This window comes from Rhinoraja longicauda, chromosome 7 (assembly GCF_053455715.1).
Source record: "Rhinoraja longicauda isolate Sanriku21f chromosome 7, sRhiLon1.1, whole genome shotgun sequence".
Lineage (NCBI taxonomy): Eukaryota > Metazoa > Chordata > Chondrichthyes > Rajiformes > Arhynchobatidae > Rhinoraja > Rhinoraja longicauda.
In genome coordinates, this window is record NC_135959.1 from 14,870,006 (window position 1) to 14,893,451 (window position 23,446).

At 40.5% G+C, this 23,446-nt stretch overlaps 1 protein-coding gene across 3 annotated transcripts; it reads left to right on the forward strand.

Annotated features, from left to right (window-relative positions):
• Positions 1-2,988: 2,988 nt before the first annotated feature.
• On the forward strand, positions 2,989-22,591 carry alg8 (ALG8 alpha-1,3-glucosyltransferase). Of its 3 annotated transcripts, none has more exons than XM_078402985.1 (13): positions 2,989-3,074; positions 5,107-5,174; positions 6,111-6,304; positions 8,322-8,428; positions 9,497-9,564; positions 10,180-10,306; positions 11,912-12,015; positions 14,345-14,465; positions 14,724-14,863; positions 15,096-15,235; positions 17,017-17,114; positions 18,145-18,217; positions 21,767-22,591. In XM_078402985.1, the coding sequence occupies exons 3-13, from the start codon at positions 6,201-6,203 to the stop codon at positions 22,002-22,004; spliced, it is 1,320 nt and encodes a 439-aa protein (XP_078259111.1). In that variant the 5' UTR covers positions 2,989-3,074; positions 5,107-5,174; positions 6,111-6,200; the 3' UTR covers positions 22,005-22,591. The 3 variants fall into 3 exon arrangements, with proteins under 3 accessions (XP_078259111.1, XP_078259110.1, XP_078259113.1); XM_078402984.1 differs by having other exon boundaries at positions 2,992-3,074; positions 5,096-5,174; XM_078402987.1 differs by lacking the exons at positions 11,912-12,015; positions 14,724-14,863; positions 15,096-15,235 and having other exon boundaries at positions 2,993-3,074; positions 5,096-5,174.
• Positions 22,592-23,446: the final 855 nt, after the last annotated feature.

Consider the following 23,446-nt stretch of genomic DNA (forward strand, 5'->3'; position numbering starts at 1 on the left):
TAAAATGGATGCAGGTCCCAATATTTGGGTTTGAAGCAAAATTGAACAGCATCCCTTTTTACAAAGAGCTGAATCGTTTTCCATCCATGTGCTTCAAAATAAAACTCATCGTGAAAAATGAATGGTATAAAAATTGTTTCTTTTACTTTGTTGGTTGAATTATGATTGATTTGTTCACAGTAAACTTCAACAACCTGTATTTCTGTAGTTCAATTGACATGGTCAAATACCCCAAAGTCTTTAACGTCGGTTCATATCATATTTGGTTGATAATCGAGATTTGGTCAAAGGGATCAATTTTCAGGAACATTTTCGAAGTAAAAAATGAGACATGTGGTGAGACAAATCAGAGCTTCAAGTCTAGAAGATATAGATCCAGGCATGGAGCTACGGTTGAAAACCAGCACCTTGCACATTCCACTTAAATTGCTCAACACCACAGCACCTCACTCATTTGGGTAATAACTCCGTAGCCATGGATTAATTACAGACTGCAGTTGCCTACCTATTACACAAAGTGCTCAGCAGGTCTGGCAGCATTTGTGGAGGGACAGACAACGTTTTGGGTTGGGATTCTATTTAATTCTTAAGAAGCTGCCTGACCCACTGAGTTCTTTCAGCACTCCACTACACGAAAAATGGAGGAACAGTATGTTATATTCCACTTGGGTAACTTACAACCTAATGGTACGAACATCGAATTCTCCAATTTAAGAAAAAACACCACACCACAATTTTGTTCTCTTCTTTCACCACATCCTCCAACGACTCTGGTGCATACCCATTCTCTTCCACCTATATCTCTCCCTCTGGCTTTATATTTCACTCACCCTATTAATACCTTTTTGTCCCCCTTTCATATCAAGGGGGAGGGGAGGGGGGAGTGAGGGGGAAGGGAGGGGGGAGGGGAGTGGGGATGGAGAGGGTGCTGCACCAATGCAGGAGAGGTTTAGGCCCAACGGGTCCACTTGGTCTAGTAATAAATAAAAAGAACAATTATTTATTTTGCAAATATTTGAAACATTTTACAATGAGCAAAATAAATATCGGGTGACATAAATATGATAGTTGAACAATCTATCATATTGAAAAAATTGTGCAGATAACAAACCAAAAAAAAGCGATTTAGTTAATATCTGAAACAATTTGCTAAGGTTAAATAACATGTAAGTTTACAGCTGAAGCTGAAATAACATGGCATTTAGTTTTTTTTAAGAGATTAGATTTTTCAATACTTACAACCCACATACATAAAGATAACTCTACCAGTCAGAGTTTGCAAAACAGTAATGCAGTTAGGGTGCCAGTAAAACAATTCAGTAGAAAAACACTCCCAAATAGCAGGTTATGAATTTGCATGTAAACTAAGCACGTGTGAAAATTATTTAGCTTCGGATGCGAACAATGGCAATTTCTCTGGCTCCACCACTTCTAGTTCTGGCTCATGACCTTTTTGAACATATTTGATTCTGAACGGGGGAATGCACGTCAGGCGAGGTGCCACACAACGCCTTCTGGGGGGCAAGCCGTGTACTGCAGGCAATCACTTATTATGGCTTTCAGTGCATTTTTGCTTAGTCTTTTTCTTCTATTTTATGTTTGGAATGACTTTTGTTGTGGAACAATTCGTCAGTCCTAATTTGAGAGGGTGTTGCAGTTGAATGTTGCGGCTGCACTTTGCCGCTCGGCTTCCCCCGTCTTCTCCCATCAGCGCGTCTCCGGCAATCTCCCTGCGCTCCTCGCTCCTCCAGGCTCGGCGCCCCTGCTCCGTGCCTCGCTTCCTGCGGCTCTTCGGCCCCGCGCCGCTCCTGCTGGCCCTCCAGCCCTTCTCCCCGCTCGCCATCTCCATCTCCAGCCTGGCTGTTTCCACTTGACCGGCGCTCAATGCCTCGTGGCTGCGGCCGCCGAGCAGAGCTGTGGCCTGGTCCTCCGCCTCAGCTCTCGCTGCCGATCGGCCTCTCCCCAGTCCTCTTCCTCCTCCTCATCGGGCTCGACACTCCGCTCCTCCTCCTCCTCCACTTCCACCGCCTCCTCCAAGGCCATCGAGCACGGCCTGGGCCCTTCGCCCTCAGGTGGGTCGTCGACCTCCAGCACTCGCTGCTTCTGCCCCAGCAAACCCTCCAGGCCCCTTGGCTCGGGTTCTTCCCACTGCTCCTCCCCCAGCTCGCTCAACCCCGTCCTTTCCTCCTCCTACTCCTCTTCTTCTTCCCCCGCCGGCCGGTCGGCGCACCCCTGCTTCTCGGCCTTGCTCTCCTGCCTCCTTTCCCGGCCGCGTTTCCCCTTCTCCCGCCAGCTGGCCAGACGTTTTCCCAGCTGCTTCTTGCGACCGCGGGCTTTGCTGCCCTTCTCTCGGATCCTGCAGTTTCTTCCTCATTTTTTTACAGCACCAAAACGGACTATTTTGCCGTTTTTTTCAAGGTAAGAATGCATGTGTTGCTAGTGTATGTCGGAGTTGCAATGTCCTCCAGATGGCTTGAGTGACTCCGTGCGTCACGCCCTATGACCTTACGTGCAATCCCCCTATATTTGAATGTTTTGCAAGAAGCAGTCAATAGTCAATTTTATTTGTCACATACACATACATGTGCAGTGAAATGAAAGATTACCCACAGTCCAACAATAAGAGCAATAAAAATAAGCAATAACACACACAATCATAAACCAACACCAAACAAAAAGAAACATCCATCACAGTGAGTCTCCTCCAGTCACCTCCTCACTGTGATGGAAGGCCAGAATGTCTTTTCTCTTCCCCTGCTGTCTTCTCAGTTCCAGACTTCATGCTACCTTGACTTAATAGGTTTTTTTTAAATTTAAAAAGTCAACTTCCTCTGAAGTATGAGTAGCAGCATAATCCACATGTGAAAACAACAGTCATAAACTTGATGAGGATGGGGAGGAGGGGGATATTTGGAGCAGGGAAATGCCTTTGGTCCTGCTTTGCTCGCAGCAGCTGCAGTGTGTGTTTGAATAAAGTTGTGTGAGACAGCAATGGCGGCGTCCAGGATGTGGAGTTGGTTGCTGCCGCTCGTCTTTGGTGTGACTCTCTTGAAGTGTCTGCTCATCCCTGCTTAGTAAGAGCTGCCCCCGGGCGGAGGTTTTCTCCCTAAAACGGGGGTTTTATCTGCTTATTCGGAATGTTATTTTTCATCTTTCGGGCGCCGCTGTGGAGGCGGAGGCGGAGGCGCGGCGCCCCCCCTCCCCTCCCCCCTCCAGCTCCGGCCACGGTTGTGCCGATTGCTTTCAATGAATGTCACTGAAAAGAAAGTAAAATGTTTTAAGGTTTATTTATTTTTTCTGCCGGAATTAAATGTCAAATGGTGAAAGACATGAATACAGTGTTTGGGCTTAATTGTCACCGTCACTCTGGTTCTTTGCCCCTTTACAGAAGCCATTGATTACTTTTCTTAAGCAGCCCACCTTGGGCAAAGGAGGACTTGCCTTGACTTCAGTTTCGATGTGGCTGATGAGGCCAGTTGTGGATCTGGAGACACCGTTGGGGGTGGGACAGAGATGCCTTAACGGGTGGATTGGTAGTTTAGGGGTGTTTCGTCCGTTCACTGCGTTGAGTTTCAGTCTGTACCCGATGACTAAAGTTGAGTTGCCCCGTGCTATCCCGAATGTCCTTTGTCCTTTTTAAGCAATTAAGGGTGCAGATAAGAAATTCATAATGTCATAATTAATTCACAGAACTGTCATAATTAATATCTACAAAGCCAAGACCCTCCCCCAATGTGACCCCATTGTGCCATATCTGACAACAAAGGTCCATGACAAAACTCTGGCAAATATGGATCACATTCCATATGTTGGAGCCATCTGTCAATGATGAAATTAGCGTGACCTTCAGTTTGCTAGTAGATTTAGGCCATCTGATGAAAAGAGTGTTTGAAGATCAAGGTCTTAAACACAGTGAAAATCTCTTGGTAAGAGATAGCAATGATCTCTGACCTCTTCAACTCTTCAGAAATTAGGAGTGCCTACATTAGGGATCTTAGAGAACTGGAGACATACCACCAATACTGCCTCTGCAAGCTGCTTCAGATCCACTGGTAGGGTAAGTTTCCTAATGTCAGATCCTTTCCCAGGCCAACACCCTCTGCGTTGCGGTCTGAATTAGAGTCAACTGGTTCAATGCAGGCCGCATTGCTCACATGCCCAATGTCAAACTCCAAAAAAGAGACAGTATTTCCAATCTCTGTCAGGGCAAGAAATTACTAAGGGAATAGAGGAAAAGATTTGATAAATGTTAGTTTCTTGAGTAAGTGTAACATCCTCACTGAGTTGTGGGAATGCCACTCATGTCGATTCAAAATAGAGAATTCTGGTGGTATTGAAAACATCATGTCCATTCATTGGGAGAATTCAGAAAGTCACCACCTCCCAACTACACACTCCAGTCCTACCTATGGTAAAGTCTGTAGATCCCCCAATGACATTAAGCAAGCTATCCATGATCTCAAATGACTGCATGACAAGAAGAAAGGCTATATTTGTTCAGCCATTGGCCCAACTAGTTGCCGATTGAGCTGGTCCCATTTACCTGTGTTTGACCCATATCTCTCTTAACCTTTTTCTACCCATGTATCGATCCAAACGACCATTCACATTATCTATACCCCTCATGATTTGATATGCACCTGTAAGGTCATCCCTCATGTGTGGTTGGGAGCCTCCCATGCTCCTGCTGGAAAAAGTCCCAACCTATCAAGTTCCTCCTTATAACTCAAGATGTCCAGTCCCAGTAATATCCTTGTAAATCTTTTCTGTATCCTTTCCAGCTTAATACCATTCTTCCTATAGCTGGATCATCAGAATCTATCATTAATCAGAGTGGAATGAAAGATTACATATTTTATGTAAAATTAGCAAATCTCATTCCATGCATTGAGAAATACCAACATTTTACTTCATTTTTATGAAATACAATAATGTTAAATATATAAATTTAGTTCTGGTGCTTTTGTAATCTCTGGAATGAATTGTTATATTTTAATATTCATGGTTTATGTAATTGATATTTAGACATCCTGCAGCAAAATGGACATTATTGATATAGTTCCATGAAATATATAATTACATTTTTCACTTTTAGTCATTCAACAGATTTTGAAGTCCACAGAAACTGGCTGGCCATTACTTACAGTTTACCTTTATCAGAGTGGTATTATGAAGTAAGTCTTTATGATTTAAGGTTAGTTCTCCTAACGTGTAACAGTTGAAGGAAACTTATGTTCACTGGCATTGCAATAATTCCTCGTATTTTCTTTCGGTCAGTGGTGTGGAAGGGTGTTTATTTTCACCCACGTGTTTAGACCGTAATGTTGTATCCTTTTTGTTTTGATGTGTTTATGCTTTATTCTTAATTGTTAACTGTATGTTTGTGTTGTCATTTGTGAGCGGAGCACCAAGGCACATTCCTTGTACATGGACATAGTTGGCCAATAAACTTATTAATTCATTCATTTATTCATTCATTCATTCATTCAATTGTTTTCCAAATATATTCAGAATTTCTTTCTCCAGAATTACTTTCCAAAAGCTAAACCATTTTTGTGAAACTTTGAGTCCCTACTTTTGTTGGTTTTAACCTGTGCCCTCTGCTCTGCAATCACAACATAACTTGATTAATTCCCTGAACTTATAACTCTAATCTCACTTACTCACTCTCCTCTTGAAAAGAATGCTATTTTGATTCCTAATTTTTCAAAAGCAAGGGATCTGCATATTCCCTTTTCTTTCTACTTTCAATGAGTTGTGGGTTGATTTCTACCCATTTTATCAACCTGGGAATAATACGATATGCATTTGGAGCAGACCTGCACAGTTTCAGTTGTTGATCAAATAAATCCAAATGTTTTGTTTTCCCTGCATTGTGAATGCCATGTACAATTCCACACGTTGTCAGTAATAGTCATTAGACCAAATCCACCTTGTCTCATGATGTTTGTGACTTCAGTAAATGTTGTATGTCAATTTCTGTAAAATGCTGAACGATAATTGCAATTTATTGGATAAAATCTAACTTTTCTATTTTCTCCTTTTCTTCCTGATTTTTCATCATTCATCTTCCACCTCGCACCCTTCCCCACCCCATTCCCAAAATCCAGGAGACTTCAAGCTGGACTTTGGATTATCCACCATTTTTTGCATTCCTTGAATACTGCCTCTCTTACTATGCACAATTTTTCGATGCGAAAATGCTGGTTGTCCAGAACCTGAATTATGCCAGCGACGCAACAGTACTGTTTCAGCGGCTTTCGGTGATCACCATGGACATAGTGTTCATTTATGGAGTAATAGCGTATGTGTTAACATTGCCTTTATATTTATGTTAAGATTTAGACTTTCCTTTATTAGTAGTCCTATATAATATATAGCTCTACGACTCTAATAAAGGACAGTCTATATATATATATATAAAGATAGCACTGAAACAGGCCCTTTGGCCCACCACATTCATGTCAATCTTTTTACCCACCCACACTAATTCCATTTGCCCATATTATGACATATCCTGCTATGTGTTGCCATTTTGTGCCTAAGTAAAAGCCTCTTAAATGTAGTCATTTGATCTCATCCCACTACCTCTTCTGACACGCATTCCACATATCAATCACTCTGTGCAAGAAAACTCAGCTCTTAGGATCTCCTTTAAATCTCCTACCTCGCACCTTGAAACCATATCCATTTGATACTCCTTACCTTTGGAAAAATATTTTGAATATCTATCTTATCTATCTAATACCTTTCATAATCTTATTTACCTCTATCAGGTTCACCCTTCAGCCTCCAGATAAACCAAGCTCAGCCATTCCAGTCTCTGCCCATAACTAAAGTCCTCCAAACCAGGCAACATCCTGGTGAATCTCCTCTGCAGTATGCCCAGCACAATTACATCCTTTCTCTAGTGTGGTATCGAGAACTGCACACAGTACTCCAAGTTGGGCCTCATCAAGTGTGAAGTTGAAACATAACACACCAATTCTTACATTTTGTGCCCCAAGCTATTGGGCAGGTATGCCATACGTCATCTTCACCACTCTGTTCACCTGTGTTACCACTTTAAGTGAACTATAGGCTTTGACGCCCAGGTCTCTCTGTTCATCAACATTCCTTTTAGAGCCGTATCATTCACATAATATATCCTACCTCCGTTTGACGTCCAAATGAACCATCTTGCATTTGTCAAGATTAAATTCCATCTGTCAATTCTGTGCCCAACTTTCAAACTGATCAGTTGTATAGAATGTAATCGTAGAATATTTGACAAACATTTAGCTTTGAAAATCAATTGAGTGTTAAAAGTAATGAACTTGACAAAATACAGGTGCCATTAGTCTTATGAAGGGATGGGTGCATGATTATTGGCAATGTTGTGGTACTGTTCCCAAGTTATCATTCCTCATCTTTAGTCTATTTAACTGTGGGAGCTCAGTTGTGTCCTCCCTAATGACCACTTGTGCACTTGCTAGTAGTGATGACTCTTGATTTATACCCAATTTTTCCATCTCCAACAAAACCAAAGTTCAAACATGTGTGGAAATGAAACTGTGCAGCATCGCGGCAGTTTCATGCTGGACTGTGCAGCATCCACAAAGCCATTGAAGGAGCTCTGTTGTTTAGTTTAGTTTAGCGATACAGCGTTGAAACAGGCCCTTTGGCCTACCGAGTCTACTCTCACCAGCGACCCCTGTACTCTTGCTCCATCCTACACACTAGGGATAATGTGCCATTTACAGGAGCCAATTAACCTACAAACTTGTATGTCTTTGGAATGTTGGTAGAAAACCCACCCAGAGAAAACCCACGCAGTCATGAGGAAAACGTACAAACTCATAGAGACAGTACCCGTAGTCAGGATGGAACCCGGGTCTCTGGTAATGTAAGGCAGCAACTCTACCGCTGTGCCACCGTGCTGTCCGGGATTTGAACCCGGGACCTTTCGCACCCTAAGCGAGAATCATACCCTAGAACAAAGAGTCAGTTTAATTAGCAATAATTATTCATAATCAAATCAGCATAATTGCTCAATTTATAAGTAAGAAATATTCTGGTCACTTCCCAAAGAATGCCTTTCATTCCTACTTATTTATTGTGCCTCAGTTGGGACTGTTCAATCTGTACTTGATCAGGTGATTTAAAAATGCAGCTACCAAAAGGCGATCATGGTTCTCATTTGTTTTCAGCCATTGGAAAACATTATTTGTCAGGAAGGTGAAAGATATTTTGTCAAGCACCTATGTGGTCTAGTACTCGGGGAAGAAAAAGTAGAAGGTGTATAATCAATATGTTGTTTTTTTTTGTCTATTATTCTAAAGGTGTTGCAAGAATATAAAAAGTACAAAATCAAAGGAAATACTGGAGAAGCCAGAATTCATACTTGCAGTGCTGTTACTTTGGAACTTTGGATTACTGATTATTGATCGTATCCTTACATTTATAAAGTACATCTTTTAATATAACAAAAATCAGCAAGATTTTTTTTTTCTCTAATAATTTCAATATGATTTAATAGGAATCCGAGGGATAACTTTGTCATGGAAAGGGTGGTGGATGTATGGAACAAGCTCATAGGGGAGGTAGTTGAGGCTGGGACTATCCTATCGTTTAAGAAACAGACAGGTACATGGATAGGACAGGTTTGGAGGGATATGGTCCAAGCTCAGGCAAGTGGGACTAGTGTAGCTGGGACATTGTTGGCCTGTGTGGGCAAGTGGGGCCGAAGGGCCTGGTTCCACACTGCATCACTCTATGACTCTATGTTACTGCCTTTACCGAGTCCCCTGCTTCACAGGGACTAGTAACTTGCTACTGAGGCAAAACAAAAAACAGAGCATCGTTACTGAAAATCTATAATAACCACTTTCCCATTTATTGGGTGAATGATTAATTGTGCTTTCAAATAATAATATTGTTTTTTCTAAATAAATGGTATCTTAACTAATAGGTTTGTTGCAGCTCCATGGAATGATGGGGTTTTTTAAATTGCCCAGAATCTTAGACATCACAGAGTAGAAATGATTTGGAAAGGTAATATTCACTGTTATCACAGCTCAGAAGAGAATCACCTGGATTGGTGCTGGCAAAGGCTTATAGCAGATTTAGACACAAAGTGCTGGAGTAACTCAGCGGGTCGGGCAGCATCTCTGGAGAAAAAGGATAGGTGACGTTTCAGGTTGGAACCCTTCTTCAGACTGAAAGTAGACAGGAGGGAACTAGAGGTGGAAAAGGGTAGAACAAATCAGGGCTGGCAACAAATGAGCAAGGAAGGGTGAAGCCCATAATGGCCCATTGTTGGCTTTGGAAGGGATGATAATAAAGGTATACAAGAATAGCAGATTTGCTGTCTCAGATTTAGATAAGAACTCAGAAAGGAAAAAAATTGTCTTTATTTTTCAGAGAAATGTATGTCTGTTGGTTCTTTTTTTCTTCTCTTTGTGTCATCTCTTTTATGAAAACACTGATAATGTATTATTTCTTAATCCAAACCTAGACATTCATTTCCAATACAACGGCTTCTTATTTGGCTTGTTGCTTCTTTCAATTGCAAAGATGTTTCAGGTACTTTTGAAAATACAGTATAATAACATCAGCTGTTGCATGGGTCAGCTGGCCACGCTCCCACCTCTGAACCAGACAGGCTCTGGCAACATGTCTCGCTGCCGAGACTTGAACATATAAGCAAGACTGAAAATTCATTCTTATGGGGTACAACACAGATGATGTTCTTTTGAAAGCGACATTGAGTCAAAGTCCTCTCACCTCTTTCAAGTGGATGTAAAAGATCCCAGAGCACTATTTCAAAGAAGGGCAGAGAGTTACCCTGGGTCAATATTTATATCTCAACCCAAATACTTAAATCTCAATCAACATCACAAAGTTAAAAAATTGATCATTAACACATTGTTGTTCATGTTAGTTTGTTGTGGGCAAATTGACTACTCAATTCCCTACACTGAGCAGAGACTAAAAAAATACATTTTGGCTCTAAAGCACGATGGTATTTTGTCAAGATATGTGGGATAATTTAAACAATTGAATAATATTCCCATTTCAGTTGTCTTCCATAGCATTTATCAATTTCATTACACTGAACAGATTTCATACTCAATCATTTTGGAAATAATAAAAAATATCGCAGTAATAGAATATTTGAAATATTTGATTTTATTACAGGGAAGAGTTGTGGATAGTGCTTTACTATTTGCAGTCCTGATGAACTTTAAACACATCTTTCTTTATGTGGCTCCTGCCTATGGTATTTACCTGCTGCGTTCATACTGCTTCACTCAGAATAAACAAGGTACTGAGCTCATTCTTCCAACAGATTTTAAATTAAAATATAACTTAGTTTGATTCTTTACTTGATTTTCAACTGTCAGCAAAAAAATGGGGACTTGTTCTCAGAGGTTTAAGTAAGGTGTAGAAAATTTATATTAAAACGTTGCATTCTTTCCAGCATAATAGCAAGAAAATCACAGATGTAGGCCGTAACAATTCACCTATTTTCATCACAACTTCCAGTCTCAAAGAATTCCTGGGATGTCCCTTTACTAGTTATTCTAAAAACTTAGCTTTTTGATACAACTGAGCAGCTTGGTAGCCACCTTCATATCCATGTTTCTGAAGTGAAATTCTAAGTTAAGAACCAATTAAATCCCTGACTCTGGAACAGCCAGGTTTTGCTTGTTTCCACTTCATACAGGTTGAGAACAATCAAAATAAATTAACATAGCAATTATCGCACATACTTCTAATTCATGTTTATCACCTAATTCTCCCTTAAATATCGATTATTGCCATTTCAGTAGTCACTTAAATCTTGTATTGAAATATTATTTTTATTTTCCTAATTATGAGTTATAGACAATAGACAATAGGTGCAGGAGTAGGCCATTCAGCCCTTCGAGCCAGCACCGCCATTCAATGCGATCATGGCTGATCACTCTCAATCAGTACCCCGTTCCTGCCTTCTCCCCATACCCCCTCACTCCGCTATCCTTAAGAGTTCTATCCAGCTCTCTCTTGAAAGCATCCAACGAACTGGCCTCCACTGCCTTCTGAGGCAGAGAATTCCACACCTTCACCACTCTCTGACTGAAAAAGTTCTTCCTCATCTCCGTTCTAAATGGCCTACCCCTTATTCTTAAACTGTGGCCCCTTGTTCTGGACTCCCCCAACATTGGGAACATGTTTCCTGCCTCTAATGTGTCCAATCCCCTAATTATCTTATATGTTTCAATAAGATCCCCCTCATCCTTCTAAATTCCAGTGTATACAAGCCCAATCGCTCCAGCCTTTCAACATACGACAGTCCCGCCATTCCGGGAATTAACCTAGTTAACACCACTTTATAACTTATCTTACTGTAATGAAGCTCCTCAAAAGTAAACAGTGGCTTTATTACTTTAATTTTTTATTGTTAATTCTATTGTTAACAATAAATTATTATTGCTGATAATAATTATTAGTGTTAAGAAAAATAGGAAAAATAGAATTATGTTGCTTGCTTCTTAAGACATTTATGTTGTTTACTGTTGACATATTTTGATTATTGCCAACTCCCTAAATTTTAGTTTTGGTAACCTATGCAAACTAACTCCCTTCATTTACTTAAAAAACATGTCGAATGGATAGAACAGATTAAGGGTAGACACAAAATGCTGGAGTTCCTCAGCAGGACAGGCAACATCTCTGGAGAGAAGGAATGGGTGACGTTTCGGGTCGAGACCCTTCTTCAGACAGATTAAGGGGATTAATGATACATTTTGGAACTATTTGAGTTTTCTTAAGGGGTATTGATAGTAAATATTTTTAACGTTTTAAAATGCTGCATCTTATTTAATTTAGTCTTTGGATGACTTATGATTCATAAATTGTTTTATTGTTTCTTGTGTTTACTTTTAAGATGGATCAGTCCAGTGGAGAAGTTTCAACTGTATGCGGTTTTATGTCTTGGGATTGACAGTCTGTTCTGTTTTTGCTCTTTCATTTGGTCCCTTCATAGTCATGGTAAATATGAGTTTGATGAATTAATCTAAAGATGAATATAATTTGAGATGTAATTTGTGACATCGATTGAGCACAGATTTCTTAATGTAGTTCTCTTCCATGAATCTTTGATGTCAATTCCTTATCATATTTGTAATTTGTTTCCCATGGAATGGCAATGTATTGGAGGGTATCTGGAACAACTCAAATGGCTGCTAAAAATGGCAGAAGGAGTCAACTACTTAGTTAAGTTGCTGGATATGAGAGAAAGTGGCATACAGTGTATTCATAATTCATTATCATGAGCTGGTAAATTAACTAGCTACAGCGTTAGATGGGTACAAGGAATGTTGTTTTATCCAGGACACAGTTTACAAAAGAGATGGTGCATTCTACTCCGAAAGAGAAAGTAGTCATTTGCAGTCTGTGTACAATTTGAGAATGAAGCTGGAAGAATACCCCTAACCAATATTATGGATTTGACTGCCTTATCTCCCTCGGTAGTGGAGACTGTGGGTATAGAAATTCAGTTAAATGAAGGTTAGACACAAAATGCTGGTGTAACTCAGCAAGTCAGGCAGCATCTCTGAAGACTTCTCAGTATGAAGAAGGATCTTAACCCGAAAACATCACGTATTCGTTCTCTCCAGAGTAACCTGCTGAGTTACTCCAGTATTTTGTGTCTTATCTTCATAGAAACATAGAAACATAGAAAATAGGTGCAGGAGTAGGCCATTCGGCCCTTCGAGCCTGCACCGCCATTCAATATGATCATGGCTGATCATCCAGCTCAGTAGCCTGTACCTGCCTTCTCTCCATACCCCCTGATCCCTTTAGCAAAAAGGGCCACATCTAACTCCCTCTTAAATATAGCCAATGAACTGGCCTCAACTACCTTCTGTGGCAGACAATTCCACAGACTCACCACTCTGTGTGAAGAACTGTTTTCTCATCTCGGTCCTAAAAGACTTCCCCCTTATCCTTAAGCTGTGTCCCCTGGTTCTGGACTCCCCCAACATCGGGAACAATCTTCCCGCATCTAGCCTCTCCAACCCCTTAAGAATTTTATATGTTTCTATATCTTCGGTGTAACCCAGCATCTGCAGTTCCTTCCTTCACATAAATTAAGGTTAGGTCTTGCTGTGGTGCATCCTGTAGATGCTGTGTTTTTCAGCCACAATTTGGCTCCTGGGTGGAGAATGATCAAGTGTCTGACTTCGTCCTAAGTGATGCTGAGCTTCGTGAGCGCTATTGTAGCCGACAATTTTGCAAGTAGTAAAAAGAAATGGTGCCATTTTTCTGATGTGTTTATGGCGATGGCTTATATCCCAATTTGGGTTCTATCCCGACTACGGTTGCTCTCTGTACAGAGTTTGACCGTTCTCCCCGTGACCACATGTGTTTTCTCTGAATTCTTTGGTTTCCACCCACAAAACAAAAATGTACAGGTTTGTAGGTTAATTAGCTTGGTATAAGTATAAATTGTCCCTAGTGTGTGTAGGGTAGTGTTAATGTGCGGGGATCGCTGGTCGGTGCAGACTCGGTGGGCAGAAGGGCCTGTTTCCGCGCTGAATCTCTAAACTAAACTAATCTCGTGGAGAGGATAGGATAGTGGCTGTCGAATACTAAGGCTCTGGATTCTTATAGCCGTACGTTTTTATGATGAGTCCGCCTGCTTTTGTAATCAATGGCTGGATTGATCTTGCCTAGTGCTGGCTTAGACTCAGTGGCCCAAATGGCTTCTATGCTGTAACCTTTCTGTGATAGGTTCTCTTGTTGGAGATGCTCATTGCCTGAAACGTGAATGGACTTTTAATGTCTTATCCTCACAATGATTCCTCCAACATCAATTGTGTATGTTCAAAGCCTGGTTCTTGCTCTCCAGTATCCAATGCATTTCTGTGAGGTCCCATGTTTTCCACGTCGTCAGTATATGTCAGAAATAAATATTCCATTCTTGGGGGCCAGGAAAACTAATGGCATTGGTTTCCTATGCAATAATTGTTTCTAAATATATTCTTAGAGATAATTTTATTTATTATTGAGTAGATGTAAAATAAAGATTAATGTCTTTCAAATGTTTTAATAATTCTTTTTAATATGCAGTTTGTTGGGAGATATATTGATTGCAAAATTGGAAATTACATTTGCATTATGGACTTCTGTATGGAAACAACAATCAATGCATATATTTGAATTTCTGAATTATTTGCAACATTTTATGATAATGTGATACATAAATGTCAAGTAATGGATTGTCTTTATTTTAAAATATATTTGGGGAGACTATTTCATTGCATGGATATAAAATGCCAAAACTGCAATAATTAATGTTTTTTTTCTTTCCTAGGGTCAGCTACCTCAGGTGCTTGCACGACTTTTCCCCTTCAAGCGAGGCCTCTCTCATGCATATTGGGCTCCAAATTTCTGGGCTCTGTACAATGCAGCGGACAAAGTACTGTCTGTCATTGGTAAGGTCACTGAACATGTAGTTCAGTTCAAGGCAATTTAAAAAATGTCATTTATAATAGTGGGAATCAGTACTATATTTGCATGTTGAAAACTAATAATAACCCAGGAAACTATACTTTCATAGTCCTCATTCATGCTGAATCAAAGTCATCTTGACATCCCTGATACCATGACTGCAACTGACTCATTAACTTATTTATTAAACAGAAACCTAATTCTTCGAACAGCTGACAGACAACTTTAATTTATTGCTACAGATGTGAAGCTGCAGTTACTGGGTCATGCCAACATCTCAAACGCATCAATGACAGGAGGCTTAGTAAAGGAGTTCCAACATGCCGTCTTGCCTTCAGTGTCACCATTGGCAACCTTGGTCTGTACATTGCTGTCAATAACGGTCAGTACCAGCTCCAAATAATTCCACATTTCATGCTGTTTGACTCTTGCTATTCTTTGACCTTTACTTTGTTCTCGCTTATATGAAGTTGGCAGGTTGAGTTTCCTGGGTTAACATTGGTTTTATAATGCTGCTGAAAATGTTTAGTCATGCCTGATATAGCTGAGAGAGAATGTTATCTGGCTTTGCTTCAGTTGTTAATACCCTGTGTCTCTGTGTTTTCTATTTCAAGCCTGCTATTTGTCATGTTTGGCTGAAACCTCGAGGACCGAGAGGATTCCTTCATTGCCTGATTCTTTGCGCATTGGGTTCATTCATGTTTGGCTGGCATGTTCATGAAAAGGCCATTCTCATCGCAACACTGCCTTTGAGGTATCTTACAATTAATTGGTTGGGTAATGTTATAAAAATAATATTTTGTGCAATGCAGTTTAATTATGTTGGATAATGGGGTATTGGATGGAGTGAGGCAGAGATGTTTAAACTGCAGGGATGAAGCCACAAGTGGATTCCAAGTAGATCCAACGCAGATTATAACAGCTCGGTCCTATTTTCATTTACATTTTTTTTATTTTCAGCTTTGCTTCTTTTTATTTCTTCATGCACACAATATGGAAGCTGTTAACAGGCCTGACGTTTATTTTCTGTCTCCAATTGTTCCTGAAATGACGAGGCCATACATAAAGAGATACAACATTCATAGACCTATAGAGGAGTAGAGTCACATGGCCTAACTCATCCAAGATGATCATGATGTCTACCTGTGCTGGTCCCACTTTCCTGTGCTGGAGAGGAGACTCACATAAATGAGAGATCAATTAAGGACAGCACATTTCCTTCCGTAAAGGATTTGAGTGCACCAGATATATAGAAAACTATTTGTTTAATTGTTCACGTTACTAATACCAGCTATTTGGCCCCAGCTTTATTTTAAATATTTGAACATAAATTCTCTATGGTGGGATTCAACTCATGTCTTTAGTTTAATGGGAGCTCCACGAAGTTAAGTCCAGAGCCTCCCGCGGTGGAGCCCCAAAGTCGATCCCCTACAGGGATCCGTGAGCTCCGTGATGTTAAGTCCGCAGGCTCCCGCCGTTGAGCTCTCGAAGTCGGTCTCCAGCAAAGGCTGTCAACTCCTCGATGTTAGGCCACAGTGTGGACGGTGATAAGATGCAGGAAAAAATCGCATGTCCGTCGAGGAGAGAGATTGGAAAAAGACTTCCCGAACTCCCTCCCCCCCCTCCCCCCACACAAAACAAGCTCAAGCAAACTAAAAACATACATTTCACACATACAAACAAACAACAAAGAAGGAAGGGACAGACAGATTGCTGGCGAGGCAGCCATTGCTAGCGCCTAGTCTTATTCATAAAATAGGTGCTGGAAAATATTTTATATGTGTTTCTAACTCATCTAGATAACTTCCAATAATGCTGCTGTACATTTTTTGTCAGTTAAAGTTTTAATATTGGGGGAATTTTAACAATGGTCAGTGCATGGGATTAGATGGGAGGTGGTGGGGATGAGAGCGTTAAATGGGGACAGGGGAATCTTTTTGTGTTTCATTAAGCCAGATGCATCTTATTAACCTCTTAATTATATGGAGGTGGGACAAGAGTTGGGGGCTGTTATGGATGGATTGCCACAGCTCACCCACACAACAGAAATGTGTCAGAATAATGAGATGTCGGATTTAACGTGTAGGTATTACTGCAGATGGTCAGGTAACCCCAGGCCTCTGGAATCTGGGGACTAAAGTAGGACAGCTTCATCTTCAGGAAGAAGGTAGAGCACCTTGTCTAACTGGGCAGAATAAGAGAGCTTCACACTGCACCAATCCGTTACAGCAATCCACACTCTACTATCTGCAGAATGAGGATGGGATCCCCTTTTGTGATTGAATTAGGGTTGAAGAATGGAATCACCACAAATTTGAGACCCGCAGCTCCTTCCCATCTCTTCCAAACTATGTATCAGACAAGACTGCACTGAATTGGTTGCCTGGAAGCTAAATCGCTAGGTTAGACCATCAGAGCCAAAACATCCTTTGTTGAGTTTAAAATGCCAGGACATGCAGGATAAAGTTTATCATTTAAATGGGATTTGTGTCACCGACAATAAAATTAATCTTGAGTTCCTTTTTTAACTTTCAGCTTGTTTGCTGTGGAAAATAGAAACAATGCTGGAATATATCTTGTTTTAGTAACAACAGGGCATCTTTCCCTCTTCCCACTTATCTTCACGGGACCAGGTAATGAAAATATGTTCATTCATATTTAATAACTACAATACTTGTTTGGCCTAAAGAAATAAAACAATCTGTTATTGGATAATTCCTCGATTAAAAATTAGGACAAAATAGCCTATGAGTGTTTCAGTCTAGTGACTTGACCTGGTGAATTGATAAGATGGACAGTCCTGAGTTTGATTCCCCAATCTATACTGAGTTAGCTGATTTCAGTCAGAGTACCTATTAGAGCATTGCAAATTCCTCAGTAACTTCTGACACCTCTAATATAAACCCACCATTAGGCATTCTTCCACTTTCCTCCACTTTCTGCATTTCACTTTGTGCCTCCCCACCCAGTATTCCCAACCCCACGGCATCTTCCCATGCATTTGGAAGAGAAGTAACAGCTGTCCACGTACCTCTTCCCATCCACCATCCAGGGACCCACACAACCCTTCCATGTGAGGGAAGGCAACAATTCATTTGTACTTCATGCAGTCAAATCTAATGCATTTGCTGTTCGCGGTGTGGTCTCCTCGACATTGGAGAAATTAAGCATGGATTGTTTGATCACTTTGCTGAATATCTGTGCTCAGACTGCAGAAGTGAACCTGACTCTCCTGTTGCATGCCTCTCTGATTTTCAATCCTAATCCTGTTAAGGGAGACTCAAGATAAAATTGAACATCTTACCATCCACCTAAACAACCTTTGAGAAAGAAATTCCAAGGTACTTTATACATTAAAAAAAAAAAGAAAGTAACTGCACATAATACTCCACATGCAGCCGAACCAAAGTCCTATAAAGCTGCAACATGATTTCCTGACTCTTATATTCAATGCCCCAACCAATGAAGCAAGCATAACATATGCCTTCCTTACTACTCTATCTATTTGTGTTGCCTGGTGGGCTGAAGGCCCTGTACTGTTCTCTGGTCTGTTTTGTGCTCTATTTAATTACATTATTGGATTGGTGAATCTACTCTTGCATCTCATGTTGTGGTCAATGCTGTGGTTTTGATTTTATTTTGATCTTTTGTTTATCTTTTTAGAAATGCCAATTAAAATTTTCCTCATGCTGTTCTTCACTGTATATAGTTTCTCTGCTCTGCATGCTTTATTCAGGTAAGTTGAAATCCCTCACCCAATATATAGTGCTACATCATTATTACCATAAATATTATAATCGGGGTTTAAAAATATGTCAGAAAGTGGACTTTTTTGTTCATTTGGGGCCCTCTAAATCTATAATCAAATGCTCTCTTTTCCTTGTGGAAATAATGATCAACCACTAACAAATTCTCATTTATATAGCTTCTTTAATTTAGCAAAAAGATTTCAAAGTAGTGAACATGAAAGTAATTGAACAAACATTTGTCACCAAGCTACTTAAGGATATTAGAACAGATGTACAAAAGATTGGGCAATTCATGTGCACTTTAATAGAAACATAGAAAATAGGTGCAGGAGGAGGTCATTTAGCCCTTCGAGCCAGCACCGCTATTAATTGTGATCATGGCTGATCGTCCCCAATCAATACACCGTGCCTGCCTTCTCCCCATATCCCTTGATTCCACTAGCCCCCAAGAGCTCTATCTAACTCTCTCTTAAATCCATTCAGTGATTTGGCTTCCACTGCCCTCTGTGACAGAGAATTCCACAAATTCACAACTCTCTGGGTGAAAAAGTTTTTTCTCACCTTAGTTTTAAATGGCCTCCCCTTTATTCTAAGACTGGCCCCTGGGTCTGGACTCGCCCAACCTTGGGAACATTTTTCCTGGATCTAGCTTGTCCTGTTCTTTTATAATTGTATATGTTTCTATAAGATCCCCTCTCATCCTTCTAAACTCCAGTGAATACAAGCCTAGTCTTTTCAATCTTTCCTCATATGTCAGTCCCGCCATCCCAGGGATCAATCTCGTGAACCTAAGCGGCACTGCCTCAATTACAAGGATGTCCTTCCTCAAATTAGGAGACCAAAACTGTGCACAATACTCCAGATGTGGTCTTACCAGGGCCCTATACAACTGCAGAAGAACCTCTTCACTCCTATACTGAAATCCTCGTGTTATGAAGGCCAACATTCCATTAGCTTTCTTCACTGCCTGCAGTACCTGCACGCAAACTTTCAGTGACTGGTGTACAAGGACACCCAGGTCTCCCTGCACTTCCCCCTTACCTAACCTAGCTCCATTGAGATAATAATCTGCCTCCTTGAATCTGCCGCCAAAGTGGATAACCTCACATTGATCTATATTATACTGCAACTGCCACACAGCTGCCCACTCACTCAACCTGTCCAGGTCATCCTGCAACCTCCTAACATCCTCTTCACAGTTTACACTGCCACCCAGCTTTGTGTCATCCGCAAACTTGCTAGGGTTGCTTCTAATTCCCTCTTCCAAATCATTAATATATATGGTAAACAGTTGCGGCCCCAATACTGAGCCTTGCGGCACTCCACTCGCCACTGCCTGCCATTCTGAAAAGGACCCGTTTACTCCTACTCTTTGTCCCTTTAAATGAAATTCTAAAAAGGAAGAACCTGAGATGAGGTGTGATGCTTACCGAATATGTGAGTGTGGGGCGATGCATACACATCATATCATATCATATCATATCATATATATACAGCCGGAAACAGGCCTTTTCGGCCCTCCAAGTCCGTGCTGCCCAGCGATCCCCGTACATTAACACTATCCTACACCCACTAGGGACAATTTTTACATTTACCCAGCCAATTAACCTGACAAATCAAGTCGGTAGTTGAGTGATGGAGATGTGTGGATTGAGTGGTAACTGAGGTCAGTAGTACCTTAAGTAGGATTTGCATTTTCAGTTGCATTAACCAACCTTGACGTTTGAACAGGTTGATCAGCACCTGAAAGGCAAAAGGTGATTCTGCACGTTAAAATGAGATAACCACCAAATATTGCTGGAGGGATTACCGCGCTTGGTTTACCCACCACTCAGTCGATTGGCAGGCTGCCAATTTCATCCTACTTCCATATTTGTGTGAAGGCACCAATGCCCATGTAGTCCACTAAACTTATCACCACATCATGTATGTCTGGAATGAGAGGCTTGTTTTCTCTTGCAAATGTCTTTCGGAGTATGTCATTAAAGTGGAAAGGTTGTAAAGATTCACTGGATTTTGCCAGAAGGCCTGAGCTACAGAGAGAGGTTGGGCAGGCGAGGACTTTATTCCTTGGAGCGCAGGAGGTTGATGGCTAATCATGTAGAGGTGTATAAAACCACGATAGGGTGAATGCACAGTCTTTTACTCAGAGGAGAATCAAGAACCAGAGGACATGGGTTTAAGGGGAAAGATTTAATAGGAAACTTTCTCATTCAGAGGGTAGTGGGTATATGGAATAAGCTGGCAGAGAAGGTATTTGAGGCGGTTACTATAACAGTACTTAAAAGACACTAGGACAGGCATATGGATAGGAAAGATTTAGAGAGATGAGCCAAATTTGATAATGGGACGAGCTTAGATGGGGCATCTTGGTCATCATGGATGAGTTGGGCCAAAGGGCCTGTTTACGTGCTGTATGATTTTATGAAGTTAATAGATATATATTTTTCTATACCCCATGCTGTCAACAAAGATTTCCAGTTCAGCCTCTGAAATGTTGTTATCTGCTCCCTTTGGTGGTCAGCCTTTGCTGGCTATCACATTATTACTTAAAATCTCTGCAGCTAAAGCAGTCAAAAAGCACCTTCATTTTCAAATGTGTGAGCTACACCAGGTCCCCAGCTGGTATATGCATCCAATGGATTGAATAGGTATTGTCGTCTTCGTACAGAAGTAATACAAGACTGGTGTGGTAGGTTAACAAAGCATGAAAATCCCTAAAGATAGACACAAAATGTTGGAGTAAATCAACGGGACAGGCAGCATCTCTGGAGAGAAGGAAAGGTTAACGTTTCGGGTCGAGACCCTTCTTCAGTCCTGAAACGTCACCAGCATTTACTCCAGCATTTTGTGTCTATTTTCAGTGTAAACAGCATCTGTAATTCCTTCCTACACATGACAATCCCTGAATCCGTTTTTGGTGGTTATCAACTTTTAACTTTCAGAATCAACTTTAGTCTGGTCATAAGGTCATAAGGAATAGGAGTAGAATTAGGCCATTCAGCCCATCAAGTCTACTCCGCCATTCAATCATGGCGTATCTATCTCGACCTTCTAACTCCATTCTCCTGCCTTCTTCCCATAACCTCTGACACCTCCACTAACTTGGCCTCTACAGCCTTCTGTGGCAAATAATTCCACAGATTCACCACCCTCTGACTAAAGAAATTTCTCCTCATCTTCCTAAAAGAACATCCTTTTGATGATCTTTCCTCCTGGATGATCAATCTGTTGTACATCCACAGTATTTTCTTATAAATATTAAAGGATTAGAATTAATGCACCATTTTGGTGTCTGGATCAATAGCCTAGAGATTGCTGAAGCTTTGCTTAGTTTCATATTTTGTTGAAAAATATTTACAGCAAAGTATTCAGTCTGATGAAGTACATCTTGGTAAACCTAGCTCAAATTGTATACACGAGGGCTGGCAAAGAATTCCACATCACATTTAACACTTGCAATTGATTACATTTGTTGAACTTAAAAGAAATGTATATAATCCAATAAAATCTAATGGAGTTTGTTATTTATCCAGGAATGAAGGAACACTTCTAAACTGGCCAGAATCCATCTACCTCAGTGGTCTTATTCCCCTGCAAGTTATTTGCGAGTTCATCTACCCTCTAACGTTCTGGCAGGAGAGGTTCCCCTTTATACCACTGATGTCCATCTCCGTATATTGTTCGCTGGGAATTACCTACGCTTGGATCAAACTGTATATTTCAGTCCTAAGGGAGACGACATTGGTTAACATGAAGATGAAAGCACTATAGTTAATGGATTTGTTCAACTTGTGAATGTGTTATTCATTTGGAGTTGTGTTACATGAATCATGACAGAATCATGGGCAATAAAGTAATTATGGGTGAAATACAGGAAGCAAAAATGTCACTCACAAATTATGAATGCTAATTAAAATTACAGTACTGAAACTGAGATGTGATCGACAGAATGCAGGGAAGAGCATGAATTTTCCAATTATCGTTTTCTTGTTTTTATAACAGCACCTGATATTGTGATGGTGTTGAGTTATTAATGAATTATGTATTTTAATTTCACAATTCCATATTTTTGACCCACACCTGTGAATCATAAATGTTGCTCTCCTATGCATAGCTCCTCCACATTGGATGTTAGGTGCTTCCAATGTGTTCTGCAATGCAAAAAAATATGCATTTCTATCTATTTTTAACGAATATATTTTGAAACAAATCTGTATCATTCCTGTAATACCTGCATTCATTTTTTTCCTTAAAGGAAGTTTATGTGTTGATCCGAGTTTGTTCTTGGTTGGGCATTTTTTAAAACAAATATGTCAAAGATAAATTTAAGGACCAAAAATAATTATGTTATGAATACAGTGTTCATGAGTCAATGTAAATGTAACATGGACAAGTATGTGCTTTATAAATATAAAATCCTTCAGTATATTTAAATTAAATCATGTTGGAGAAATTGCTTGCCAGGAAATATGTTTAGTGCAGAATTAACAAGCTAAGCTATAACAAGATAACAAGCGAAGCCATTATTACAGATGGACATCTGAAACATACAGTGATCAAATTTTCTGTAGAGTTTGTTTTTAGGTCCAGAAGGCTGCATTATGTCCAGAGATGATGATAGGACATGCAAGCTCAATCTGCTGGACATCTCTTTCTGCTCGGTAGTTTGCAACTCCCACTTTGTTTGGACTAAGCATTTATTAACTGCTCCCATTGACCAGATCGTCTTGCATACAACTTATCCCATGGTCACCCTGGTTTACCCAATCAGAGATATCCCCCTCCCTCAAGCTTCACAAATTATGTTGTGTCCTTTCCACTTCTCACAACCCAAAAGGTTGACCCTGTTTATCTTCCCACAAATGCAGCCTGACGTGCTGAATATTTCAAACATTTTTATGTTTTTAATTTCGATTTTCAGCATCTCCAATGTTCTTGAAATGTTTTCCTTTTGACCACCCATCCTGGCAGTCTCCACCTGTCCCACGTGTAGTAGAATCTGTAGATACAGCATAGAACTCAGCCACCCAAAACCCACAAAAATGTAGTGGAAACATCATCCTCGAGGAAATGGAATATAGGCCAAGCAGCATCTGTGGAGAGAGAAACACGGGTCAGCAACCTGGAAAATGCTGGCTAAGCTGCTGAGTATTTCCAGTATTTTATGTCTGTATTGCAGATTTCCAGCATCTACTGGAGTATTTTTGCTGCTG